Source organism: Zonotrichia albicollis, chromosome Z (assembly GCF_047830755.1).
Source record: "Zonotrichia albicollis isolate bZonAlb1 chromosome Z, bZonAlb1.hap1, whole genome shotgun sequence".
Lineage (NCBI taxonomy): Eukaryota > Metazoa > Chordata > Aves > Passeriformes > Passerellidae > Zonotrichia > Zonotrichia albicollis.
The window spans coordinates 52,753,859-52,778,471 of NC_133860.1; the positions used below are offsets into that span (position 1 = coordinate 52,753,859).

The following is a 24,613-nucleotide window of genomic DNA, read 5'->3' on the forward strand; positions in this document are numbered from 1 at the left end:
TTAACACAAGCAAATTAAAAAGAAAAAGCTGCAGAACCACACAGCAATATACAGTGTCAGATACAACGCTGAAAACTTTTCCAGCCTTGTGGCTGAAGCACTGATCAGGGAGTACAAGCTTCACAGACACAGCTTTCCTGAAGATGCACAGGGAAAAATCCCAACTGTCTGCACAAACGCCAAGATAGCAAAAAATCTGTTTTTCAATATTTAAAGTAATCAAATCACATGGAAGAGGATTTCTGTACCTGAAATTGTACCTTCAAACCAGAGGTACAATTTATTCAGCAGCCATTTTGGAGTGCAACTTGCATTTACCTTATAGTAACAGGCAGCATTATGCTTCCAGCAGCCTGAGGGCTTTTAACATGATTATACATCTCTGTTGTCAAAGAAATGGTTTTAAGCCAAAGCAAAGTTAATTTAACATTTCATGCAAAGTTCCAGTTAGTTAAATACTTCATAAGTCTTTTCACTAGAAAGCTTTGGTCTGGAAAAAAATAGATTCTCTCTTATTCTAAAAAGAGATATAAGAAAGAATCCTTGTTTTCTCCCATGTTTGAGGTCAGTCAAAAAATTATCGCATTTCTCTGCACCACAGTATCCCATTTATCATGTACAGTATATGACACATAGTAATCTAAAGTATTAGCTGTTAAATACCTGGGTACATAAGGATTCTTCCCTAAGGAACAGAAGTGTAGTCACAAAAATTTCAGGTGTGACATGTTTTAATCATTACTTATTGAATATCCATTGTACAGTCTTGCTTTACTTACAAATATGAAAAAAAATTACAGCAAACCCCAATACCACTAGCAGAACAAAATATAAAACATAAGGGGAATTTTCTAATTCCACACCATCTGCTTTTGTGTTGAAGACACAGCCTTACCAGTAAGATAAACAAAGGCGGAAGGATCAAAAACTTAACACCATCCTCAGAGATGGCTGGATAGGCATAAAACTTTATCTGAAATTTTGCTCTGAATGTGATAACAGTAAGATAAGACTATGATTACTCCATAACAAAGACTAGGAGAATTTCTTCACAACTTAGCTGTTGTATATATAGCACTTGTACATATGATTTATCCAATCATACTTGCACTCTGAACATGAGTGCACTTCCCACAGCAGGTTGAATACAGCCTTATGATTACATCTGCTCTTCTGAAATTAGTATTTTAAAAGCTATATTTAAGAGTCAACCTCTTCATAAAAGGAGGAATTTTATTCATTTTTTATTTTAAAATGTTTCTTCCCAAACTCACAATATTCCACAGAACTGTGACATTCCTTCAAAATTTATAATGGAAATGAGGCAGGGTAACCATTTGACATGCCAGCCAGGCAAGGAAGTCTTATCTTTAGATTGTTCCTGGAATTTCCACAGGACAGGAACTCTCTTTTCCAGTCATTTCTAATCACTGGCATGGTCAGCTATTACTGATGAGAATGCAGTTCAGTATTTCTGCATTACCAACAGGCTCTGACTAAGAATTCTGCAGACAGAGAAACTCAACACTATTCAAGAGAGAATTCTGAAGAACTACACACATTTATTCCTTTTCCATTTTTAGTTAATTTTACAGCCTGTAACTGTAGGCAAGTCTGTTCCCCTTGTTTTTGAAATACCTCCTCTCTAGCTTATTACATACATTCATTCATATTGCAAAAATCCAGAAATGAACAATGATTTCTGCATCAAGTTTTCACTTACAAAAATAGGTGGAGTAATCAAATTATGCATAAATTTTATTAAAACATAAAAAAAGAAAAACTACAGAACTCAGAACATCAATCAAAATCTTGTTGGCTCCTTTTAAAATTAGATTTATTGCATCAATTGGTTTGGCATTGATTTTTCACCATGTTTTGTAAGCTTTACATGTTCACACTCTCCCGCTTCTACAAAATTTTGCCTTCAGGTTAAACGTTTGAGACAGCACCTCTACTAGATCATGGAGTGTACTAGATCATGAATTTGGAATATCCAATAGAATGTGGTTTACAAACTGAATTGTAGATGGGTTACATATATGTGTCCACTTGCACACACATTTTCAAAGTGTGACTTTGACATCATATGTTTTGATCCCATCTTTGCTGCTATATCAAGATTAAAAAATGCTTTAAAAATCATTAAGTATGTTTTTTCCTAGAGAATTAGAGAAACCTAAGTTTTTATGATATAAGATAAACAAATTGATAAAGCTATCTAATTTTAATGGCCTTAAGCTCAGTAACAATATCACATTACTCCTCCTGCAAAGACAAAACAGGACATGGTGTCCTACGGCTAAAAAAGGAAAATGTTCCCAGCACAATGATTATTTAAGTTTGACTTAGCAGTACTTCAACCGTCTGTCAATGGAATTCTCTATGATGGAAGTTACTAAAATAAAAATCAAAGTCTCCTTTCATTTATGCTGCATTAGTTCATTTGTTTAAATTAACTGTCTTACACAGGATTAGTGCTTTCACCTAATAACTGAGTATACAGCACACAGAAATTCAGCAAAAGAGCAAGTTATATTCCTATTCCAGGACATCTTCAGTGCTTACAGTCAGTCACAGCAAATCTTTGAATTTCCATCTCAAGCTACATAACTCCTCTTCCCACTTCCTCCCCACTTGCCACTTAACATGCAGAAGTGAGACTGGGATGCCTAATCTAGTTTACAGGACTTGATTGTATTATCTCCCTTAGGAATTGTTTGGCTTACTATAGGACCAAACAGTTCTTTGAGCTATTAGGCACAAATCACTTAAAAGGAGGAGTACACTTACCTGAGGAGCAGAGTGCCCCTCGGGTAAATGTATCAGCTCTGTGGTGCATCAGGAGGTGACAGGTAGCAATAAACCCCCACCTCATACAGTGCAGAGGCTAAATAAATAATACAGAGCAAAGAAAGCGTATTCAAGCAAAATTTTGATGAAGGCAGGGGAATGCAATCCAAACAAGGCAGTTAATTTACCTGCCTCTCACAGACTTAACATCTGACCTTGGATTGCTTAAAGTTTAGCTGCTTCTTTAAAATGAAGGAAGCAACTCTGCAACTGAGAATGAATTTACCAAGAGTCAGGCAGCACTTTAACACTGCATTTTATAGAAGCCTTTGGAGTCAAGCTTCATCTTTCTTAAGTTGATGTAACCCTTAAGTGATGGGCACCAGGCTGAACATGAAACCATAGCCTGAAGTAAGCCAACAGCTCAGTAGAAGTATCATTAGTGAGCAAGAAAATCATAGCTGGAAGAGATGACCAGACCAAAGTCGCTTCCCCTTTTGCCTTTTTAGTTCAACAGGTTTATCATATCAAAATTCTAAAATGTCTTTGGTTTTTTACCCATTCTCTGGTAAGAGTGATGCTGAAAAGACGCTAGTTTTTGTTTTGGCTTTTGTTTTGTTTCAGTTTTTAACTTCAGCATCATTTCAGTTGCTCTTTCTTATTCCACACTGAAAACCAGACACCTATTCCCTACAGCAGCCAGTAGTGTTCTGCTCTGCCTCCTCTTTACATCATTTCACAAAAACTCCTTTATTATCACTGGCAGCTTCGTTCTCCATGAAGTAATTCTATGATTATAATATGTTTTACTCCTGTTGTTCTTCTGAAAGATAAATATTTGGTTGATTTGATGTTTGGTTGATTTTTTTGTATTCTGAGCACAGAATAAAAGCTGTAATACTGTGCTTGTTAGTAAAATGGCAGTGCACTCAAAATAAAACCTGACTTTGAAAAAAATCTATTTTTTATTTGCAATGTTATGAGAAAAGAAACACATGCTTCATTATGAGAATGCAGTTTTTATTCATACAGTAATTAGTTATGTCTATATTGTTTAGATCTCTGAATTGTCCTCACTACAACACTAATATCAGAGCCACAGACATATCAGAAATGAGAAAATGCACAATTACATTCCTGCATTACTTTTAACATGCATATGACTTCAGTGCAGGGCTAGTCACTAATAAAATTAAGTTGTTTTAATGCCTAATGCTCCCTTTTACACAGATGACACAACAGCAACAGAAATTATTAAGTAGTTTATTTAGCGAGTTCATCTGGGTTCACGGTAGGGAAAGAGACTGTATGTTACCTCTTGAACACAAATGCAAAGGATGTGATACATATACCATAAATATCCACATATGCAGCGAACCTCTTTCTGTGATCATTTGGGCTGCGTCCAAGTGTCCAGTCCGCTCATGAAATCCAAAGAGGTCATTAATACAATGACCCACAGAACACCCCTTGGAGCAGTCTGAAACCACCTTGATCAATTTGCCTTAGCAAAGAACCCAGATCAGATGTTCTCCACCATGATGCACCTCCCCTTCAGCATAACCAAAGAGGAATAATCTATGTCAATACTACTGAACTAAGACCCTCACATGGGGTCTTCTCAGTCACTCATGGTCCCTTCCTTTTGCACTGGCCATCTTTCTTCAGAGCAGATCCATGCAAAAATGTGCTACTGATGTCTTCAATGCCAGATACACGAGATTAAGGAGCTGATCCTCCATTTCATTTCACCATCTTATACCACTGCATTTCTTCAGAAGTCACTAAGCCTAGACGTTATCAGGTTATTTTGCCTCTACAGTTCCTACAGACATTCCTCTTGTGATGGCAAGTAGACTCCACAGAGCTTTCAGACTTGCTCTCAGGTGACAAAGTATGCTTCAGCATAAATATTATCAAAACCTTTTCTGAATCAGACTTCCCCATCTATCCCTGAAGCATTAAGAAGACATTTAAACATATTTCCTTGATACCATTTGGCTCACTGCAGATTTTTGCTGTGTTTTAAGCACACTATTGACTGCATTAAATAACCTCATAATCACATTTAAAGGCTTAGTGATACAGTGCCACCAATACACTAAAATATATGATAAATGCAGTCAGCATTTTCCATACCATATGCTTGTAAATGTTATTCTGCAGGGAACCAATTAAAACTATAGAAAATTTGGAACACAGACATATGGAACAAAACAAAGCAACTTATCTTGTCACCATGGTGCTTGCTCAGTACATTGATTAGGGAATGGTGATATTATAGGACAAACAAATGTCACTTTAATTAAAGTATGCTGAAAGGCAATATACAATAGCAATCTAAAACATTAGTTTTTGCTGTGCTGATGTTAGTTTTCCTTCTAATTAGATAAAGCAGGTAAAATACACTCCTAAAAAACACCCACAAATATTCCTACTTGAAGTAATGCAACACTAGTCCCAATTCCATTAAAAATCTTCCTCTTTTAATATTCAAGAAGAAAAAGGTAGGAAAATGAAAGTGAATGTTTGGGTTTCAGGAAAAACATTTAAAATACTGCTGAGAATATATGATTTTTCAGGGAAAAAATTAGTTTAGATAGGGACTTACAAGTTTTTCTCTGAAAATTTTGTGCATCAGGGAAAACAGTGAATCTAACCCTTGTAATTACCTATCATAATTGACAATGTAAAAATAGTAAAAGAACTAGAAGAAATAACAATCACTTTAAAGCAAAAAGCTATCAGGACATAGAATCATGATTAATTCCCAAGGCAAGTTGGGAAAGATTGGAGGAAATATGCTCAAACTTGCATTTCCCATTCCTTCTTCCACTTCAGAGTTCAGCACTGCAGTAGATAAAGTTTCACAAGGCACCACAGTGCTCATAAGAAAGATTACAAAAAGAAATTAAGAATCTTGAGGTCACATATTTTGGGTAAGACTCCTGTCTTACTACTCTTGTATTGTGCCCATGACACCTTGAACTGATATACATATGATGATAGTGCAAACAGTATTCATGATGAAGATTATTATTTTCCCTCTGAAACACACCTCCATTTCACAGTACTTTGTCTTACATAGAATATATTCATCACTGAGCCATGTTTTTAATTTAATGCACAAGAACAAGCAGTAGAAAGGGGGGGAAATAAAGGAATTAAGTTAATTCTGCAGTCATCAAGTAATGCTCCAGCACAGCCAAGATCTGTCAAGAGCCACAATACAATAAACACATCTTCCTCATATAGAATTATTGGCAGATTGTCACCAACTACAAAAAATCCCCACCTTGAATGGAAGGAAAACTGCAGTAATGGCAAACAGGATATTGACTGCAAGAACTCTTATCTATCACAGTAGTTCAATTTTATCTCCTAAGATATATGGTATAGAGAGATGAACCATAGAATTAGAGAGCATATAGAATTAGAAATTATCTTTATGGTAAGCATATCAATTCCTGTTTCAGAAGTATGGAAAATCTTAGAAAAAACCACTTGAAGTGTAATTACAAAGAAAACTAAAGCACTGTTTGTACTATAAAGCTATAAAACTTTTTTAAGGGTATCACATTATTTCAGTTAATAAAAATTTATAATGAACAGAATACAAGAACTACAAACACAAATTGAAAGTTTTTTAATTTAAGATTTGGCTCAGTTTCATTAATTTGTATTAAGATTTTCACAATGTAATAATTAAATACATTGTGAAGCAGAAGAAAACAGGAGATATAAATTGACAAATTCACATATGAAGAGACATTAATGACTGATTAAGACATTGTTCTCAATTATTTTTGCTGAATCCTCTTACTTAACACCAAAAACGGGTAATTCATCATCCCTGGCAAATCTGCTGCCCTAGCTAATTCAGAAGACAAGAAATATTTTTAAAAATATTACAACAAACAAAGTAAATTTCATTAATATCTCAACTTTCACCTTTCAATATCTCCTAGTTTTGCATTGAAGATACTATCATGTATTTCTAATCCATGAAAATCACTGACATCTGTGTCCTCTCCCACAGAGGGACTTGCTAGATTTTCTTCAACAGTCAAGGTCTTGGTTTTCAATCAAAGAGGACACTGTCAGGAAAAGAAATTTCCATGGCTCTCTATGCCTACTGTAGTTAAGAACAAAGGTAAGGAGAGGTATGTAAGCTAGCAAAGAACAATCTTCTTCGCAGGCTTGGCTTACTTCCAATAAACCACAGAGCCCAAAACTGCTTAAACTCTGATTCCAAATGTAAAAATATTCAAGGTACAAGATACTTTCCAGCTCTTAAGTCTCTGGGAGTGGGAGTAAAAAAACCTTCAACCAACTAACAAACAAACAAAAACCCAAAACAAACAAAAAACCCACATAAAATACCCAAACAAATAGACCAAACCCCAAAAACCCAACCCAAACGAACAAAAATATACCCCAAGAACAAGAACCAAAACAAAACAATTAACTAAAAAACCCACAAACAAAACCAAAACCCCTATGTCCATAAAAGGGACATACACAAGCTGAAATACCTACACACACAGCTGCTCACAGCATCCAGGCTCAGATTTTCCAACTTGGTAAACTCTGAGGACACTGGTAGGGGACCTAAAGTTGTAACCCCACCTCAGCAACTAGCAACAGAGCTTACTCCGACTCACAGACATGCATTCTGTGCCAGAAGACAATTCCAGTATTTCCAGTCATAAGAATGCTACAACGTGTGAACTAAAATTTCTCTGTATCCTGTGTTCTGGATCAATGAGTTCAAGATGTTAAAGGGATTCACTGCCCTTGGAGATACTGACAAGTATCCAGATAAACACTCAGGACAGGAGCAGTGGTAACATTAGAAACTGATGATTTCACAGCAGTGTAAGGTCACTCTCTGCTCCAAGTCTGGCTTTTTTTTTGCTTATTATTTCTACTTAGTTAACTGCATACATCTCAGCATATCAGAGGACAATTACACAGTATTCCGTGTAATGTAGGTATTTTTCACTGAAAGGACAAATGGAGTAACTACATGTAGCTTCCTTTCCCTTATTTGGGAAGCATATGCTGGCCATGTACTGCTGTTGAAACAGTATCTGTTCACCATTAATGGAATTAGGAAAGTCTGTTAAAAATAAACAAAGCGTAATTCTTTCCTTTCTTTCACCAGCTAAGCAGAACAATAATTTTTCTTAGCATCAGCCAAAGAGGATATGGTACAATGGCAATGTAATTACATTCAGTCATATTTGAACATTTAATCCCTAGCTGTAGACAGAGTTCATATATACAAACACAAACATATATATTGCCACTTCTGAATAAAAATAGCATGTAATATCATAAGAAACCATTCTTACTTAAAAGAGATTTGGGATACTCTACTACAAGATTACAACACATTAGTAAACTGTTTAAATTTATAGAAACCCTCAGAGGGTTGGTGATTTGAGTCATCTATTACACATAGCAATATATGAGAAGTAAATATTGAGAATAAGGCCTATTTATAAAAATAGACTGCTAAGCCTGTCTGAGGAGATCAACACTCACTGAAACCACATGAATTTTACATTCCTATGATTTAAAGGCCAGCCTCACAAATACATTGTAATGGTGTCCATTAATTTGGGGAACTAGGATGCTAACAATTATGGCAGTTAGTACCACAATTAGCACCAAATAAAAAGTTTAAATTTTATTTATTTTTTAGTTCAAACTAGCCGTTATGGTTTACCAATATCAACATATATACATGTTTTAATAAAAGCATGACTTAAATTACCTGTTTTGTTTTGAAAAGTATGCTATGAAGCGTTTGGGCTATGTAATATGCTTAACATAACATCAGCAAAAAAATCTGCAATTCTTATTCTGCTGGCAATTAGTCTGTGAAGTCAATGTGATACAAAGCAATACTTAACAATAAGATGAAATGCCAAATGCTATTTAAAAATGTGCAACACTAGGAAAGTTCATAACAGTTAAATGAAACCTACACCTAACTGCTTCTCATAAGGGAATTCTCTTTTCCACATAAAATACTGATTTTTAATGCTTCAGAATGGAAACAACATTTAGAGAATGCAGTACCAAATATTTAAATTACAAGAATTTTTAATAAATATATAACACCTCAGAAAAAACCTGCTGTCAGTTTTGCATACATTGGAATACTTTGCCAACAGTAGGATATAGAAGACAGATACCACCTCTAAGTAATTGCTTCATCCATCTGGTGATGGATGATACTAAGAGAATGATCAGTACCCAAAAATTAAACCAGCAGAATCTCTGTATAAACATTCTGGAATGCAAGGGGAAAAGGGGAGGAAGGAAAAGGGGAGAAAAAGTATTAGGTGCTGCATGACAGACCACCCTGCCAAAACCAGAAATAATGTTATGGCTCAGCATGGCCTTCCTCATAAACAACAGAAAAAACTTTTCTTCCCGCAGATCACTCAGCAGGGGAAGCTATGAGCACCAGAGATGAGAGAAAGGGGAAAACTCATCTCTCTGTGACTGGAAACGCCCTATTTTCAAGTGACAATTGATTCCCTTGGTTTACATTGTGCTCTGCCCTCCCAGTACAACTAATTTATGCAGGTGTTTGTGTAAGAGTTAACAAAGAAAAAGACCTAGCTTCTAAAGCTCAGTGAGTTTGAGCTATTTTAAATTTCATGTATATTGATTTATATTAATTCAATTCTCTCAGAAACATTTGCAATTATGTCAAGATGGAACACTCTCTAACAATAGTAACCAAAAAATGCAGACGAAGACCGGAAGCATAGTGGAAATAAGTTTCCATTATTCAATTTAAGTTTACAAGTTTATTTAGACTTTTGACAGAATGAGAAACTAATAGGACACTTCTGAATTCAATAAATTTTACCATTCTACTTTCACTTCAGTCTTTTTTGAAGTTTTGACTTATTAGTTGCTACGGAGTTCTTGTTTCTGGAGGGGGAAAGGTGTATACAGGGATATTTTTGCAGGAGTATTTTGTTTTGGTTGGAGATTTCTTTGGTTGGTTGGTTGTTTTTTGGTTGGGGGGGGTGGTGGGGAGGGAGGGGATTTGTGTGTGAATATTCAGTCCCCAGCCTAGACCCTGTCTTACTCAGCAATCATGTGAAATAAGGTGGTATAATTTCTAGCCATCTATTCTTAACTCAAATGTGTCACATCATATTCTTGCTCAAAACAGTAATCAGTGTTAACGAGCAGGAGAGAATGCGGCTCACAAGTACCCAGGCACTTCTGTAAAGATGCAGAAAGTGCAAGGAAATTCCCCTGCCCTGTCGTCTGTTATCTATTTCTACAGACTTCTGCTCATTTTTATTACAGAAGTGGTTTCTAACTCTCAGTGCAGACAACATGCTCTTCTATCACATACCAAATTAGTTCACATCAAATTATCACAAAAATGAGTTACTTTCTAAACATTCAGCAATGTATAAAGGAGTAAAGGAGTCCTTAAAAGTAACATTGTGGAGATTTACTCTTCAAAAAAAAAAAGGTACATCCGAGTAAGGAAGCATGCCACTTCTGAGCTTCTCTGGGCTGCTACAGATGAATAGTCTATCAGGAGGGCTAAATATTTTAATGTGAAGATAAACAGTGTTACAGCTATAACTGTCTCAATGTCATCCCATCACCTACTGCAGCTGTGTATTCTGCTGGGATCTCTGAGGGATGGAGCTTATCCTGCTCTTCCTGTTAAAAAAATGACAAGCCAGTTGATTTAAAGTGCTTTCTCAAGAATCTGTGATGCTCTGAATCTATCTGTTAATTACATACTTACTAATATTCAGGCTTGAATATTAGTAATATTAGGCTTGAATATATGCAAGAGTATACCAAACTATGATCACAAAGAAACCAGATCTATTTTAGATTTTGTGGAAGAGCTTGAAAAAAAATTGTTTACAATACTTCTTTTTGTTTCAAAGGAAGAAATAAAAGCTCTCCATATTTCACAGAATCATAAAATCCTTTAATATCTCAAGTTGGAAGGTATTCATGGGACCATCAAGTCCAACTCCCTGATTCTTGCAGGACTATCTGACACTAAACTAGATGACTTAGGGCATCACCCAGACTCTCCTTGAATTCTGAGAGGCGTTGATGCTACAAACACTTTCATGAGAAGCCTGTTCTGATGACTGAGCACCCTCTCTTTAAGCAAAGAACCTTCCTAATGTCCAGTCTGGACAACCACTGGCACAGGTTCACCCCATTTCCTTATGATCTATCACTGCTCACAAGGAGAGATCTGCAGCTCCCCTGCCACCACCCCGTGTCTTGCTTCAGCCCTCTCTTCCGCCAAGCCAAGCAAACCAAGTGACCTCAGATATTCCTTTGAAGCCTTGCCCTCAAGGCCCTAAATTTTTCCTTCAAATCAAAGTGAAAATAGAGCATTAACAGTACTTTATTTCTTTAACAGTGTTGGTCAGAAAATCAAAAGCTATAGCATGCCATATGGGCAAAAGGAAAGCCTAGTTTCCTCCTCCCTTAAAGGTGCAAATTTACCAAAGAAGTCAGTGTTTCTAATGCGTATCAAAGATTTGAACTTGATCAGCCTTATTCAGTAAGGTCTCTACCCCCACCACCGCAGGAATTTTCTTGTGTATCTCAACAATGCCTAGAAACAGACTCCTTTGGGTTTGTGCTTCTCTCTATGTGTCCAAGTGACAGAGAATGTGAGTGAACAAGTGACCTACATGAAAGTGCTAACTTAATAGTGTGAACTAAGTGAAAACTGCTAGGGCTGAGATGCCAGGTTAGACAACTACACTCAGTGTTTGCAGCCTCTTTCCATCTTTCTCAGTCTTACCTTCTTCGACTATCACATATAGTCTCTTCCTAAAGAATCTATGCAGCCACTTTGGAAACATTAAAATCCAAACCATGCTTTAGAGTGAGCACCACATTCTCACAATGCAATAGATCTGTAACAAAGATTTTCATGCATCTCAGAGAGATGCTTACACCTTACAATGCCTGGAATTCAATCATCCTCTGAGTTTTTAAACTGGACAGAACACATCCAGCTGTATCTTCTGATATTTTACTGTGGCTCAAACAATTTATGACATATAGATGTATAACCACTTCTGATTTATGGAAGCAGAGAGCAGATTCTGCTCCTACAGACTGCTATTAATTCAGTATCAGTAATTACTATCTGGTTAGAAGAAAAGCAGCTAAATTCTAATCACTACCTAATAGGGCAAGTAACTAGGTTGCTTTTGCCACAACATCATCGAGTAGCACTGATTTGGGGTCTAAAATTTTGAAATATGCAAAGACTTAAACAAATTCTAACTAGTTTAGAAGGTAAGTAATGAAGCACTCAGTTAACAACGGAGGACACACGCAAACAAGCAAAGCTAGAACTATGTAGAATGTCGTTTCACATCTTGTTTAGCATCTTTGCTTATTTTTCAGTGCAGCAAAATGCTGAAGCAGGTAGGATGATCTGCATTTTTAGCAAAAGACAGCATGTTGTAAGGTAAAACTTAAAGTGGCCATTCAGAAACAATCACATCCCAAAAGGTTAATTTATCCTAAAACATAAGATGTACGACAAAACGCATCTGTAGCTCATTCGTTGGCACAGAAGGAAAAGGCAGACTACACTACCACCAGCACTGATGAAGAACCACAAAGTACTTATACTGCAGTGTTCTGAAATCTTTGAAATTCACTGAGAGGCTATACTAATTCCATGCACACTGTACACTCCTCTACTCTTAACAGCAACATGGCAGTATCATAGTTCTGCCTGTTGAGTACTGTAGTGCTTGGAAAGGACAATGAGGAGAAAGAAACAAACAGGGCAAAGGAAAAACTAAATAAAAGTGTCCCATTACTCCAGCCTCTTTGGAAAGTACAAAGTTGAGGAAAAAAGGATACAAGAACCTAAGTTCACCTGCTTATTGCTGTCGACATGACAAGAGAGCATTTTTGTATTTAGGGTTCTATTTTTGCATACCAAGGCCACTCTCTTCAGTTTTACCCATTGTAAATGTAAAAAAAGATCCCAGCATTTTCAGTCAAGCAGAGTTCAGTCCTCACACTTACCTAAATTTAAAGAAAAATATTTCTTTAGATCAGTTCATTTTCCGTATCAACTGTAACTTTTTTTTTACTTAGAATATGTAAACAGATGATCTTTTCAGGCTGTGAGATTATAACATATATACACATGGGGCAAGGGTGGGAAGTTGATGGCTACTTTAATTGGTTTTTCCAATGAAGACTCAACACCTTGACACTGAGACAGGGTCATACCATACCACAACTGTTCTACAAATTTTGCAAGACAGATCAAGTAAAATACCTCTGACCCAGCCTCAGAAACTCTTCTTCCACTGCACAAAAGGTGACAGTTAAAAACTGTGCAATGATCTTTATGATGTTAACAAATACCTAACGTTAGAATTTCATTCATTTTCACATGTGATTTAAACAGGATATAAGCAAATGTCTCTGGAACTCAAGGACTAGAATGCCAGTCTACAACACTCACTTATGCCTGGAATGAAGGCTTTAGTGCGTAGCTACACCACTTCAATCAATGAAACCATTTTATTCTCGTCCTAGGACTGTCAGTGCTGAAGTTCTAGTATGCATCAAATTTTCAAGGAAGGGAAGGCATCCTCACAGTAGCATGGAACTGACTTTATGTAAGTTTATGCAGTTTGCCTTTTAGAATATGCAGAAAGCAAAGAATCATACAAAAACGTCCCATACCTCCTCCTTTCATGCAAAAAAAATAAATTTTATGTTAAAAAGTAGCCAAGTTATGAAATTTTAAAGCTGTTTGCAGCGGATAGTTTATCTATCATCAGCCTCTACAATCCCATCTTGTCACAGAGAGAAATGCACAGACTTCCTTTAGGGTGGTAGAGAAGTAGTGTATCATCTCTTTACCGCAAAGAATGCCCAAGTGATACCATTCAGTCTCCAAACCCCTCACAGATTGAGTAATTCATTTTGAATTTTAAAAAAGTTTGTAATTCAGGTAAACTTGAATTACAGTACTTTTGCTAGTCAAAAAATTACCGCACATCCTATTTCAACTAAATCAAGAGAAAAACAGTCAAGTCCATCTTTACAAAAATAGAAAATTTTGTTTGTTTTCTGAGCTACAATTATTTAAATTGCATGGGTTATTGCCATTTTTATGTTAGCTGATTTTTTTTTTAATTTAAAAAATCAAAGAAGCACAGAAACAAATCCAAAACTAGAAAGAGACTGGAGGTAAAATGGGGGTTTAAATAGTATCCGGTCTTTTAAGTTTATATGGCTATTTACTTAATTAAACACATAAAAGAGACATGCAGGAGCCCTCAGACTAACCTTTCCAAGATTTCATATAGTCCTAAACACCCTCTTACAATACTCAAGATATCACAAAAAAACATCTGTTCTTCTAAGTAATGTAACTGCTAAGGATAAAGTCTCAAAGAGATTTATCTGTAAGAAAACTAACTAAACATATACAAAACTTATGTGGACTGCGTATAGGCATCATGAAACACAGTAGCTTACTTTTCCAGCAGGTTAAACCATCACAGTATTCCATATGACTCAGCTGTAACACAGCCAGGCCTGCAAATGACTTTGACCGAATGCTGAAACATTTTCTAAGTCAAAGAAAGGCTGCTTAATCAACTGGTTATTTGCCAACTGTCTATATTTAGAACTGTCCCTGCAAGTGTTCAAAAGTTTACCATTTATCACTGCTTCAGAAAATGACAAATATATTCCAAGCAGAATTCCAGAGGAAATCTGCTTCTCATCAAAGGGAATTTTTCCTCTTTCCCATCCCACTGACTCCAGATCAGCATACAAGGTTCACCAAGCAGAATACGTCTGTCTCTGTAGCCCTCCAGATTCTAAGTCTCCACATCCAGGATTTACAAGACCATGATAGTAGCTGAAAAAACAATTCTGAATTCTCTTCTTCCTTACCAGCTCCTCTTTGATTAGGATTTTGTAATCACTACTGTACAAGTGCAAGGAAGTATTTATTGAGAATTATCATTTTTTATGCTGTGTAGCACAATGTAGCACAATGAGATTAACCATTAGGGAAAAGGTTGCTACAGCAGGATGGTGTCTCACAGAAAAGGGCTGGTTTAGCAGCTAACTTGGTTTCATAGCAGGGGATGCACATGGTGCCACTTCCACACACAAGACTAAACCAAAAACCAAAACTGTGCCAATTACAAACAGACATGAACACAATTATTGCAATCAAAATATAGCAAGATCAAAATTTCCAAAGTAGAACTAAATATCATAAAGGTAAATCATAAAGTAGTACAAAACAGGTACACTGCAAAGTCAAACTGTGCTCTAGACAGAATTTGTTATGAGGAGGCTTAAGATTAATACATTACAGCTAGAAGGAAATGTACAGAAGCAGGTTATGACTGTGCAAGATGGAACTGGGCCAGTGCATTAGGTCTATTAGGCCTATTACACATTACTCAGTTACAGTCAAATGACTCAGTAAACAAGGAAGGAGAACTATCTGACGTCCTCCAGATGTCATCATTTTCTGAAATCTTCCTAGTCTTTTCACTGTCCATTCTCTGTCCTTACTGTGCCATCATCTATTTGGATCTCATTAGAACAAGTGATATCATAACTGTTTGTTAAGGACCTGTCCAACTGTTTTTTGGAACAGACTCCCTTCTTTGAAGAAAAAGAATATAACAGGAATGTTATGAAGTCATTTAAATCCTAAGCCTGACCTCCCTCAGGACTCTAGGCTGGCAAATAGGACTACCATGCTGCTCCAGTCCTGCCCTTTCCAAACTAAAATCCCACACCTATTCACACCTTCCCAGCATAAACACAACCATACAGTCCACCCGAGCATGATTAAAGCTGAGGCTTTACTTCCTTTCCTTTTACTATACCTCTCTCTCAGAGGAGCATAAATCACAGATATATAAGGAACTCATGAAAGTATCCTACCTATAACTCCAGCCTGTAATCCTGGCATCATATTCAGTTTAGACACTACTTATCTGCTGCAAAGTCCTGCAGGCCTGTTTAGCTCATTAACCCTTCCTGCCTTTCCTGTCTACCCTCAGAGCTAACTGTCACGGCCTGATGGTTTAATCACATAAACATTATTTGTTTTCAGCAGAAGTAGCCTACCAGCTTCCTCGGCCATGCTGTGGAAAGCCTTCCCCTCCTAGCCTGACTCTGACTCTGCCTATACAGACCTCCCTCTTCACACCCTCCTTGCTCCAACACGTTCAAGAAAATGCCTCAACAACATCTTGAAGCCTTCTCAAATCCTTCTCTGCTTCATCTATTGTTTCCTATTCAATAATGAAACACTAAGTTTTATCTTCAAACAGTCTATGGCAGAGGAACAGAAAGAGTAGTCAGATTTCATTTTCCTGTGATGCTGTCCTTATGCTTAAAAATATGTTTCCAAACATCAGCAACTTTCTAGTTTTTTCTAACTCCTATGCAAAACTGCCATTTGCTGAAATGCTAACTAATAAGTTAGGAAACATAAAACCAACTATTACCACCATACTACTACTTTGGATTTATCTCCTCAATCTAGTATGTCCGACAGACCCCTAAGATAAGAACTGAACCGATTTTTAATTAAGTATTTGCATGTAATATAGCACAGCAAAATCATGGCCACACTTTCATAGTCATGTGATACCCTAGGAAATACCTACCACACTGCATTGAAATGCCTTTGGAATTTATTTGGGTGTAGAACAAAATATAAAGTATGTCAGCTACAAATGCAATGATTCAACACCCCAAAAGCTAACCAGGACAGAGTTTGACCTAATCATTACCAATATGGTGTGCTTCACCTATCACTGCACCAGAGATGGAAGAAAAAACAAGGTATGTAGGTAATTGTTTAAAAATGTTGTTTCTATCATCCTAAAGCATGAAAATCCATGGGGGGAAAGCATCTTTAATTCTCAATTTCTGCCATGTGTTTGTAGTCTGTCTGACTTTAGTAGGAACTTTAAAAGGCCATTACATTACCCAATATATTTTTCTCACAATTACATGTTGCTTTTTAAAGCAGTTTTACATATGTTACCCCAATTCAGATTTTATTTTGGTTTGCTTATATGCAGAGGCCTTCTCTCACTCCTCTGTGAAACTGTCTTCCGTGCTAACAGACTTAATTTCTGTTCATATATATTAATTTCTGGAAATATATTCTTTATTAAGCTTCTGCTGACTGTTTTGCAGTTACATATTTATACTCACGTATGTGAACGAACAATTCCTTCCTTTCTTTGCATTGCTTCTAGCAACCTCATAGATCCAGACAGTTCTCATGTCTCAGTGCAGCAGTAATTTAATCCAGTTTTATGTTTAGTTCATTTTTTTACCTTGGACATCAATTCTTTATATAATTTTCTTATGATTCCCTGAATTCTTTTCCAGTTAAGAAATATTTCTGATTATGTGGTTCCCATAAAAGAAGGGAGTATTCCACTTGAAACTGTAGCATGATAACAAAAACCAGACTTTCAATATTACTGTAACTGCTCATAACTTTGCTTTGTTTAAAAATTTACCTCAGAATTATGCTGATGCAATGTTTATTATTTTTTCCTTATTAGTAATAAACACTGACTCCATAGCTGCTGCTGCATGATTTCTTCTGACAGATTTAAGTAATAGAATGTTAATCAGCCATAATACTCCGATTCTGCAACCATTTTAGGTGTATGAACAACTTCTATATCTGAGTTTTCCAACTGGAGTCAATATCATTACTCATACTCTTTAATTCTTACATAGCATAAGTGCCTTGCTAAGTGGAGTCACGTCTCGTGTGTGCTGCTGGATGAATGCACAGAAGACACATGAGAGGGTAAGACTTGATTCCCTGCCTAAATGTTTAAAAGCTTTTTTAGACCTCAGCTTGGAGATGTTCGGCAGTTTCTGGGAAAATAACTTCTGCTTCACTTGTGTAGTGTTTCTCACTTCCTGTAAAGCCAAAACTATTCCAACTAAATCAAATACTATTTTCAAAGTAACCACTGCCTATCATTGATAAAAGAACTCCAGATAGGAAAATAAGAGGCACTATGAATAAGCATGTAAGTGACTCAGCTTGTTTTTAAACTGCGGTCACATAAATCTACTCGAGTCATGCCATCATCACTAACTGTTCTTTGAACTTCTGTGCCTCAGAAACAAGCACAACATTCATTTTTTCATATCTATCAAAGCAGCGCCTTAAAAGCCTTTTTAACTATTCTCAAGGGCATCTCCCTGGTCAAGGGCCTGGCCCTCAGTTATCTTCTCCTCAGACTGGAAAATGTCCAGTAACACAGTCCAGTATTTATTTGGGCACACCACCTGTCTGGGGTCATAATACCCCATTTGTCCAGTGTGTACCCTGCCAGGTGTAGCATTCGTACAGCATTCTGTTCTCTTTTCTTGTATCAGCAAGGGAAGAAAATAACTTCAATTTTTAGAGGGTTTGGGGTTTTCTCCCAAATACTGTTAACTGCTGAAGATGGCATAGCATTTAGAAAGATAATTTCCCCTGCTAATTTGCTATCCTCTGCAGGAGGAGGACCATCTTTCAATTACTAGTTTGAAGCACTTTGCTGCAGTATGTGGTTATCTCAGTATCATCAGCACATTAAGCCTTTCTGCGGCCCATTCTGTTCTGGACTTCCCTGAAGCCAGCATACAAAGCATTAGATTCTCCATTAGGCACAGACCTAAAGCAGGGAAAAAGCACTCTCTGGCAGTCATTGTTTCAGCGTCTCTCAGACGAAATTCTGTAAATTTGTTTTTAAATTTTTTACAGCTTCTTTCTTGACATATTCCCTTGATTTAGCTTCTCACAGTCATTCCACTTCACTGTAACAGTCTGAAGCATGTAAGAATACTTGAAAAATACCTATTTGAAGTACCTTCCTCAGTACATAGTATTTCACGTCAGAGAATTACTGAGGAAGTACTTTCTGAATGTTTAGTTCTCTATTTAATTGACTTTAACATCTTGATAACTGCTCTGATAACCAGTCTGAAGCTACACCATTGAAACCTTAAACTTTTGAAAACTTTTGTTTTCTTGAATAAATTATACAAAATTTTATACTGACTGATCAGTAACTCTTCTCCATCTGGATGATTTGCCTGTACATGAAGGAGTCGAATTCCAAGAGATTAATAACATAATACAGTGGGGGAAACACAATGTTTGCAAAGTATGACATTTTTTGTACAAATTTGTTTTAAGTTAAGTTCTTAAATAACTCAGTAAGACGCAGAGAAGGACAAGCAACTATTGTATTGGATCTTCCAAAATACTACTGAAAAATTTCCTACAGGCTAATAAAGAAACAAAATCACCCAAGAAAAAAGGGGTGTCATCCTTTCATGACACACTACCGAACTAGAAGTTCAGGAAAAAAAGGACAGGAACAAATGGTCAGTTTTTCAGTGAAGAATAACCAAAAAAAGACTCTCCAAAAGAATATGTGCTATGTGCTGTTTCTCATATCCATAAATAATAAATAATACTACTTCTAGTAGGAAAGGCAGGCAAATAACAAGGTGGAAAAAGCTGCAGACAATACTGGATGATTTAGGAGAGTTAAATCTGTAACTGGCTACAAGAACTGCAGAAAGGACTCATGACACTGAGGGACAAGGGAATAAAACAGTAAGTGGTATTGAGAGCCAAGAAGTGCAGGCTAGGGAAAATGTGAGAAAACAACCTGTCTCCATTTTTAACTGCACTCAGGTACTGTACACTGTCAGATGAGCTTTTAAAAAGGTATTACTAAGCAGCAAAAACATCATCAATTCATGTTACATGATACTCTGAAAGCATCAGAAAAATGCCTTCTGACAGTAAAACAGAATAAGTAGGATAGCAAGAACCCTTAAGAAAATGAAAAAAAAAAAAAAAAGAGAAGACAACTGTACAACTGTCAGTCTTTTATGGTGTTACAACTTAAACCTGACAGGTGGTTCTGGGCTCCCCAGCTTTCAAATGGTTAAATAAAATCTTCAGAGAAAGGGCACAAGGATGAGCAGAGTGATAGACTTATGCTCATGTATAAAGAGGCAATAGAAAACTTTAGCTTAAAAATGTCCGAAAGAAGACAGGGAGGATATGGTACTACTTGATTAAAGGCCAGAGAGAAAGTGAAATAAAAATATTCACTCAGGTAGAAGCATCATAGAAGACACATGGAAATTGTCAGGCAATTTATAGCAAACAAAGAGGGATATTGGCGCTGTCAAACAATGCACAGGATAAAACTGTAAAACCCACTGTCTCAGGGATTTTGTTGAAGACAAAGCATAAAAAAAAACCAAGCACATGACATAGCCAAATGTATGGAAGATGGTTCTAGCTGTGGCTAACATGTTAGTTCAGCTATACATTTTGATCTAAGCTTTCAGCGCCTGACCAGCCCGTGTATTCTATTGTTTATAATCTCCCTCTAGATAAGATGGAATTGTTTAGAAGGATCTTTGACCTCATCTAGTCTCACCTATTGTCTCTTTATTACTAGACTTACCCAAAAACTGGAGAAAAACCTGCAGAACTGAACCAGAAATGTGGAAAAAATGTTAGTATGGCATTTCTTATATCCCATCATGTACTGCCTTCAAAACTTTTGCCTCCTTGGCTTTATATAGATTATACATAAAAACTTCAAAGATTGGTACTGGAAATTTCTAAGTGAGTTTTACAAGCTACAAAAGCAAAATCCATTGTTTTTTTAAGAAGGAATAGTCTAGTTGAGGCTTTATTATTAATAGATAATACATCAAGAATTTTCCTCTCCAACAATCAATGAAGGTACACAATACAAAGACTTAGAAAACAAAAAACCAGCATGCCCTTTGTGCAGCACAGTCCAAGGCTATAATTTCCTCTGAGTGGATAAATAGCCCTGATTAATGTTGTGGCTGGATCCAGACCCAAATGAATGACAAAGCACTTCCTGTAATAGGTTCCCCTGCATGGTCTGGAGCAACTGCTCTTCTGGAGAAAATTTTCCTTTACTCATGTTGAGTAACAACCACCCAGTCTGTGCACTGTAATCTGTTTAACCTAACAAGAATACCTGTGGTGTGAAATGCCAGCACTGCGACACTGGCATCACCAGGCCTCTCAGATACAACTGTAGGCCTTTTGGCATCTTCCACAGATATGGCTGCAGTAGCACAATGCACAGCAGCTCCTTCCTCCTTAGTCATTCACCCTTGCATAGTTTTACCTTACATCAGTGTTAAAACAAAGAGTGCTCACTGCTTGGCCGCAACTCAGCCTTTGGCTACCAGATGAGAACAATTCTCCACAAAAGGCCTGACCAAGCTGAAAAGAAAACACAACATCAGCCTCTCATGTTGCAGAAAAAAATCTTTAATTTCTCTGGGTTACTCTCTTCAGGCCACTGTACTACCGTAAACTGGCAAATTGAAGACAACCTATAAAATTTATGGATCTGTTCTGAACTGAACTCACCAGTGCTCAGATGCTTCACCTCAGCCATTACCAGCTGACATGCCCATACATGGAGCCAGAAAGTCCTGCCACAATACCACTATTGTAGAGGAGGCCTCCTCCAAAACATGTCTTTTCCTCCCACGACTTAGAAGGCACCAAGAGGATTCTGCATTTCTTTTGAAAACACACACTATAGGAATATAAAGGTGTTCCTGTGGTGTGTTCAGTTGCTGTGCTCCTCCCTTGATCTAAACGAAAGAAATAATTTTATCTTTCTCCATGGACCTCCTTCAAGTTCTGGTTTTCTAGACAAGTCCTTTCTGAGTAACAAAAGCTATTCAGAAAGATTAGTGCAATATTTGCTTTTAGAGATAAGCAAATCGTTTTTACTGCTACCCCTTACTAATGGGAAGCATTATCGTTGCACAATTAGCGTCCATCAAGTAAGACTACCTATGATGTTCTTGAGCAGAAAGTTTGTCAAAGCTACCATCTCCATCTCAAATTTTGTAATACATGAAATTCTAAAGTGAAAAATGTAGTAAGAATTTGTAACTGCATTGTGCAGTATCTTTTAGGAGGGCTACCAAAACTACAACTGCTTATATGACAATATAAGGGAAATATCTTAAAAATTCCTAAAAGTACATTCTAAAACAACTTGTGTTGGCATGTCACCAGAATTACACACTTCATGTTTATTTACCCTCAGGGTTTGCCAACACAGTTAAATATTAAGGAAGCCACCAAGGGATTCATTTTCTCATCTCTTTCTCCACTCCTCTAAAAAATCAGTTGAATCAGTGATTTCCAACAATTCATGCCAAGAATGTATAGTGTAACAAATCATCTTTTACCAATCATTTTAGATACAGAACCACGTCTGGCAAAGAAGGAGCATCTTGGGCTTATGATTCCTCCCTCTCCAGAGATTCTTAACACATCTATGAAACTGGGAAGGCCCTACAAGTACCAAATACCCAAAGAAACAGGATAAAACAAAACAGCCATGGATAAACCCATGAGTTTATCTTACTACTCTTACAACTGAACATTTCTTAGAGCTGAATAGCTAGTGGGCATGCAAGCTATGCCTGAAAGGTAAGAAGGCAGTAAAACCGAGTTTTGCAGAGGAAATCAAAATGGAAAATGAGTTGGCCTAAGACCGTGCCAGTCTTAAAAATATCCTACTTTTGCAGTAGGATATTACAGTATTACATCCTACATCCATTACAGTATTACATCCATTACATCCATTACAGTATTATATCCTATTACAGTAGGATATCTACATAAAGGGGAAAAGCACACCCTGTCTGGGGTAGATTAACAGTCCCTGTAAACAAAATAAATACTCGGCAGTTTCAGCACAGCCCTACCAACATGCTGTTTGAGAACAGGATCTATTTACTTCTGTGATTCCTACTACGGCATTAATGACCGATGACAACTGAGACACAATTACGATGCTGAACCTTGGTAATCTTTGCATATTGCACAGTTATTTAATATCTTCCTCACCCAAACTTATCCCCTACTGCTAGTGCCGTTTAGACCACAGAAATAACACTTCCTCAGCGACTTCGGGTATTATTCCCCTCCCTTCAACTATGCAACTTGATGCATCTGAAAGTCCCAAGAAATGTGCAAATAATCCTGAAACGGCACGTTGACACCTCCTTCAATGCCTGTCAGATATGGGCTCGTGGGTTCGTAAAGCACAGCGTTATTCAGCAGGAATTCGAGGGCAGCAAGGTGTGAGAGAAAAGCGCACCCCCAAGACACGCCGCAGCCCGAGCCGCTGCGAAGGTCACCAGCCCCATCCTCCGCCCGCCGCCCGCCCGGGAGGACCATAACACTGCCCCGAGAAGTTTTGGAGCGCACCCGCGGGCGCCGCACCCGGGGCTGCGGAGGCGAGGCCGATGGCCGCAGTCACCGGCAAGTCGGGCGAAGTCCCGCGCCCGCTGGCCCCCGCCGTGACTCACCAGCCGGTACTGGGCGCGCTGCAGGAACTCCTCCATGGCTGCGGCCGGGCGCAGGGCAGGCAGGAGCGCGGCCGCGCTGCCCGCTCCCCGCTGCCCGCTCGGCGCCCCGGCTGCCCCGCGCCCCCCGCGCTGCGGAGCGCCCGCCCCGCCCCGCCCTGGCCGCCGCGAGCGCTGACGTCAGCCCGTGCCGCAAGGGCCGCGCGGAGCCCCGCGGAGCCGGGACCCGGGCGGGCTCCCTGAGCCGCGCCAGGCCCTGGGCAGTGGCGGCTCGCCCTCTGACAAGGATCCCTGACCCAAGGACAGGGCGCGCCGAGACCCGCCCGACGCAGGGGCTCCAAGCAACAGGCACCAGCCGGTGGCTGCTGCGGTTCGCTTGGGCGGCGGTGTCTCAGTTCCCACTTCACCCCTAGTAAGACTCATCAGTGAAAGGCTGGAGGGCACTGGGGTCAGAGGCACTGACCGCTCCGGGGTTCCCTTCCCATGGTGGCAAATGTCTGGAGGGAGCCAAGCAGTAGGTTCAAGTTGCAAAAGAGCCGGTTAGATTAGATGTTAGGGAAAAACCTCTCCTGAGGGTTGTGAGGCACCGCCCAGGGACTGCCCGATGGATGCCCGATCACCGGAGGAGTTCAAGAGCAATTTGGATGGAGCTCTGGTTTAGTGCAAACGTTCCTTCTAAACCTGGTTTAGTGGAAGGTGTCCCTGTCCACTGCAGGGGAGTTGGAACTAGATGTCCTTTAAGGTCCCTTCCAACTCAAATCATTCTATGATTCTATGTCTTTCTCAGTCAAGCCTCAGTAAACCGTGCCCTGTACCTCAAACCTAGGATCATTTCTAAATATTGTGCCCACAGTCACATATCATATTCAATTGAACAGCTCACAAAGGAGCCTTCTAGGCTGGAATCCACTTCGTAAAGAAATAAAGAGAAACGTTGAAGAGCTGGAATCCAGTACTATAGAAGTGAATGGGAGGTCATGCAATGAGTGCAGAGTAGACCAGAAAATGAGCTGTAGGGTTTGCGGCGTGTCCAGTGCTCTCACACCACCAGTATTCCCCACAGTGTGGGGGTTTTTCCCACTCTAAATAACTAACCTGAATAGTGCAGTTTTATTATTCCAATCAAGTTGTGCCTCACTGAGGAGTGAGTGATGACTAATTGTTAATAAATTCAGAGCTATGAGATCTGGGATTTTTCTCTCTTGTGTGTTTTTTGCAGCTCATGGAAGGTATTACTGTTGAGAGCTAAAAGCTCTTGCTTCCTCATTAACAAACTTTTTCTTATAATTGTAATTTACTCTCATTTGATTTGTTAATTCTTCCATGACAT

At 38.2% G+C, this 24,613-nt stretch overlaps 1 protein-coding gene across 7 annotated transcripts in view; it reads right to left on the minus strand.

Annotated features, from left to right (window-relative positions):
• The window catches only part of PRUNE2 (prune homolog 2 with BCH domain), a 129,436-nt gene extending 105,992 nt beyond the window's left edge, over positions 1 to 23,444 (minus strand). For 5 of the 7 annotated variants that reach the window (XR_012577998.1, XM_074532246.1, XM_074532245.1 and 2 more), the window contains exon 1: positions 23,287 to 23,442. Coding sequence is in view for 6 of the 7 variants with exons in the window: in XM_074532246.1 (XP_074388347.1) it covers positions 23,287 to 23,322 (36 nt within the window). In the remaining variant the exon portion in view is untranslated. Of the gene's footprint in view, positions 1 to 23,286 lie in introns of all 7 variants that reach the window. The other 2 variants (XM_074532242.1, XM_074532243.1) reach the window with 2 other exon arrangements.
• Between the last annotated feature and the right edge of the window lie 1,169 nt (positions 23,445 to 24,613).